The following is a 2,500-nucleotide window of genomic DNA, read 5'->3' on the forward strand; positions in this document are numbered from 1 at the left end:
ACTCACACACACACACACACACACACACACACAGACACACACACACACACACACACACACACACACTCACACACACACAGACACTCACACACACACACACACACACACACACACACACACACACACACACTCACACACACACACACACACACACACACACTCACACACACACACACACACACACACACACACACACACACACTCACACACACACACACTCACACACACACACACACACACACACACACACACACACAGACACACACACACACAGACACACACACACACACACACACACACACACACACACACACACACACACACACTCTGGCTCCTCCTCTTCAGGGCGGAGGTCTGAGAGTTTCTGAGTTTAGAGGAAAACTTTTTCTCGCGGACTCGGATCCGCGTCTCTTCTTCTGCCCCTCCGTGTCTCGGGTCTTCGTGTCTCGGGTCTTCGTGTCTCGGGTCTCCGTGTATCGGGTCTCCGTGTCTCGGGTCTCCGTGTCTCGGGTCTCGGGTCCTCCATCATGTCCGGGGTCGCCTCCACTCTGGCCAAGCAGCGGGCGCTGGCCGCGGGCTTCGGGACCAACGCTAACGCGGTCCGGTACCTGAACCAGGACTTCGGGAGACTCCGGGCCCAGTGCCGCTCCTCAGGGACCCTCTTCTGTGATCCGACCTTCCCCGCTGCTCCGGAGGCTCTGGGCTTCAAAGACCTGGGCCGAGGATCCTACAAGGTCCGGGGAGTCACCTGGAAGAGGCCCACGGTAAGAACCGGGACCGGGGATGAGTGGGAGGGGCCGGGGCTTGGACCAGGGCCGGGACCGGGGCTTGGACCAGGGCCAGGGCCGGGGCCGGGACCGGGGCCAGGGTTTAGACTGTTGACAGAATAAAAAGCTGCAGCTGCAAAACTCTGCTGATCCTGATCCTGATCCTGATCCTGATCTTGATCCTGATCCTGATCCTGATCCTGGTCCTGGTCCTGATCCTGGTCCTGATCCTGATCCTGATCCTGATCCTGATCCTGTCCCTGACCCTGACCCTGACCCTGACCCTGATCCTGATCCTGGTCCTGGTCCTGATCCTGATCCTGATCCTGATCCTGTCCCTGACCCTGACCCTGGTCCTGGTCCTGATCCTGGTCCTGATCCTGATCCTGGTCCTGGTCCTGATCCTGGTCCTGATCCTGATCCTGATCCTGATCCTGATCCTGTCCCTGACCCTGACCCTGATCCTGATCCTGGTCCTGGTCCTGATCCTGATCCTGATCCTGATCCTGATCCTGTCCCTGACCCTGACCCTGATCCTGGTCCTGGTCCTGATCCTGGTCCTGATCCTGATCCTGATCCTGATCCTGATCCTGATCCAGGATAATAAAGAGTTATTACAGAGTTATTAAAGTAAATCTGGGGGGGTGAGATCAGGACCAGGATCAGGACCAGGACCAGGATCAGGACCAGGACCAGGATCAGGATCAGGACCAGGATCAGGGACAGGATCAGGATCAGGGACAGGATCAGGACCAGGATCAGGACCAGGACCAGGATCAGGATCAGGACCAGGATCAGGGACAGGATCAGGATCAGGGACAGGATCAGGATCAGGACCAGGACCAGGATCAGGATCAGGACCAGGACCAGGATCAGGATCAGGATCAGGACCAGGACCAGGATCAGGATCAGGACCAGGATCAGGATCAGGATCAGGATCAGGATCAGGACCAGGACCAGGATCAGGATCAGGGACAGGGACAGGATCAGGGACAGGATCAGGATCAGGATCAGGGACAGGATCAGGGACAGGATCAGGATCAGGGACAGGATCAGGATCAGGGACAGGATCAGGATCAGGATCAGGGACAGGATCAGGGACAGGATCAGGACCAGGGACAGGATCAGGGACCAGGATCAGGACCAGGATCAGGATCAGGGTCAGGATCAGGAACAGGATCAGGATCAGGGACCAGGATCAGGATCAGGATCAGGGACAGGATCAGGACCAGGATCAGGGACAGGATCAGGATCAGGGACAGGATCAGGATCAGGGACCAGGATCAGGGACAGGATCAGGATCAGGGACAGGATCAGGATCAGGGACAGGATCAGGATCAGGATCAGGGACAGGATCAGGGACAGGATCAGGACCAGGGACAGGATCAGGATCAGGGACCAGGATCAGGACCAGGATCAGGATCAGGATCAGGGACAGGATCAGGGACAGGATCAGGATCAGGGACAGGATCAGGATCAGGACCAGGATCAGGGACAGGACCAGGATCAGGATCAGGATCAGGGACAGGATCAGGATCAGGGACCAGGATCAGGACCAGGACCAGGATCAGGATCAGGACCAGGATCAGGACCAGGACCAGGATCAGGACCAGGACCAGGATCAGGATCAGGACCAGGATCAGGGACAGGATCAGGATCAGGGACAGGATCAGGACCAGGATCAGGACCAGGACCAGGATCAGGATCAGGACCAGGATCAGGGACAGGATCAG

At 57.3% G+C, this 2,500-nt stretch overlaps 1 protein-coding gene across 1 annotated transcript in view; it reads left to right on the forward strand.

Annotated features, from left to right (window-relative positions):
- The first annotated feature begins 338 nt into the window (after positions 1–338).
- The window catches only part of LOC310954061 (calpain-2 catalytic subunit-like), a 14,570-nt gene continuing 12,408 nt past the window's right edge, over positions 339–2,500 (forward strand). Inside the window, exon 1 of the mRNA XM_083923360.1 lies at positions 339–764. Within this exon, the coding sequence (XP_083779486.1) occupies positions 528–764 (237 nt within the window). The 5' untranslated portion in view covers positions 339–527. The remainder of the gene's footprint in view (positions 765–2,500) is intronic.

The sequence above is a fragment of the Echiichthys vipera genome, assembly GCF_963691815.1.
Source record: "Echiichthys vipera genome assembly, chromosome: 2".
NCBI classification, from domain to species: domain Eukaryota; kingdom Metazoa; phylum Chordata; class Actinopteri; order Perciformes; family Trachinidae; genus Echiichthys; species Echiichthys vipera.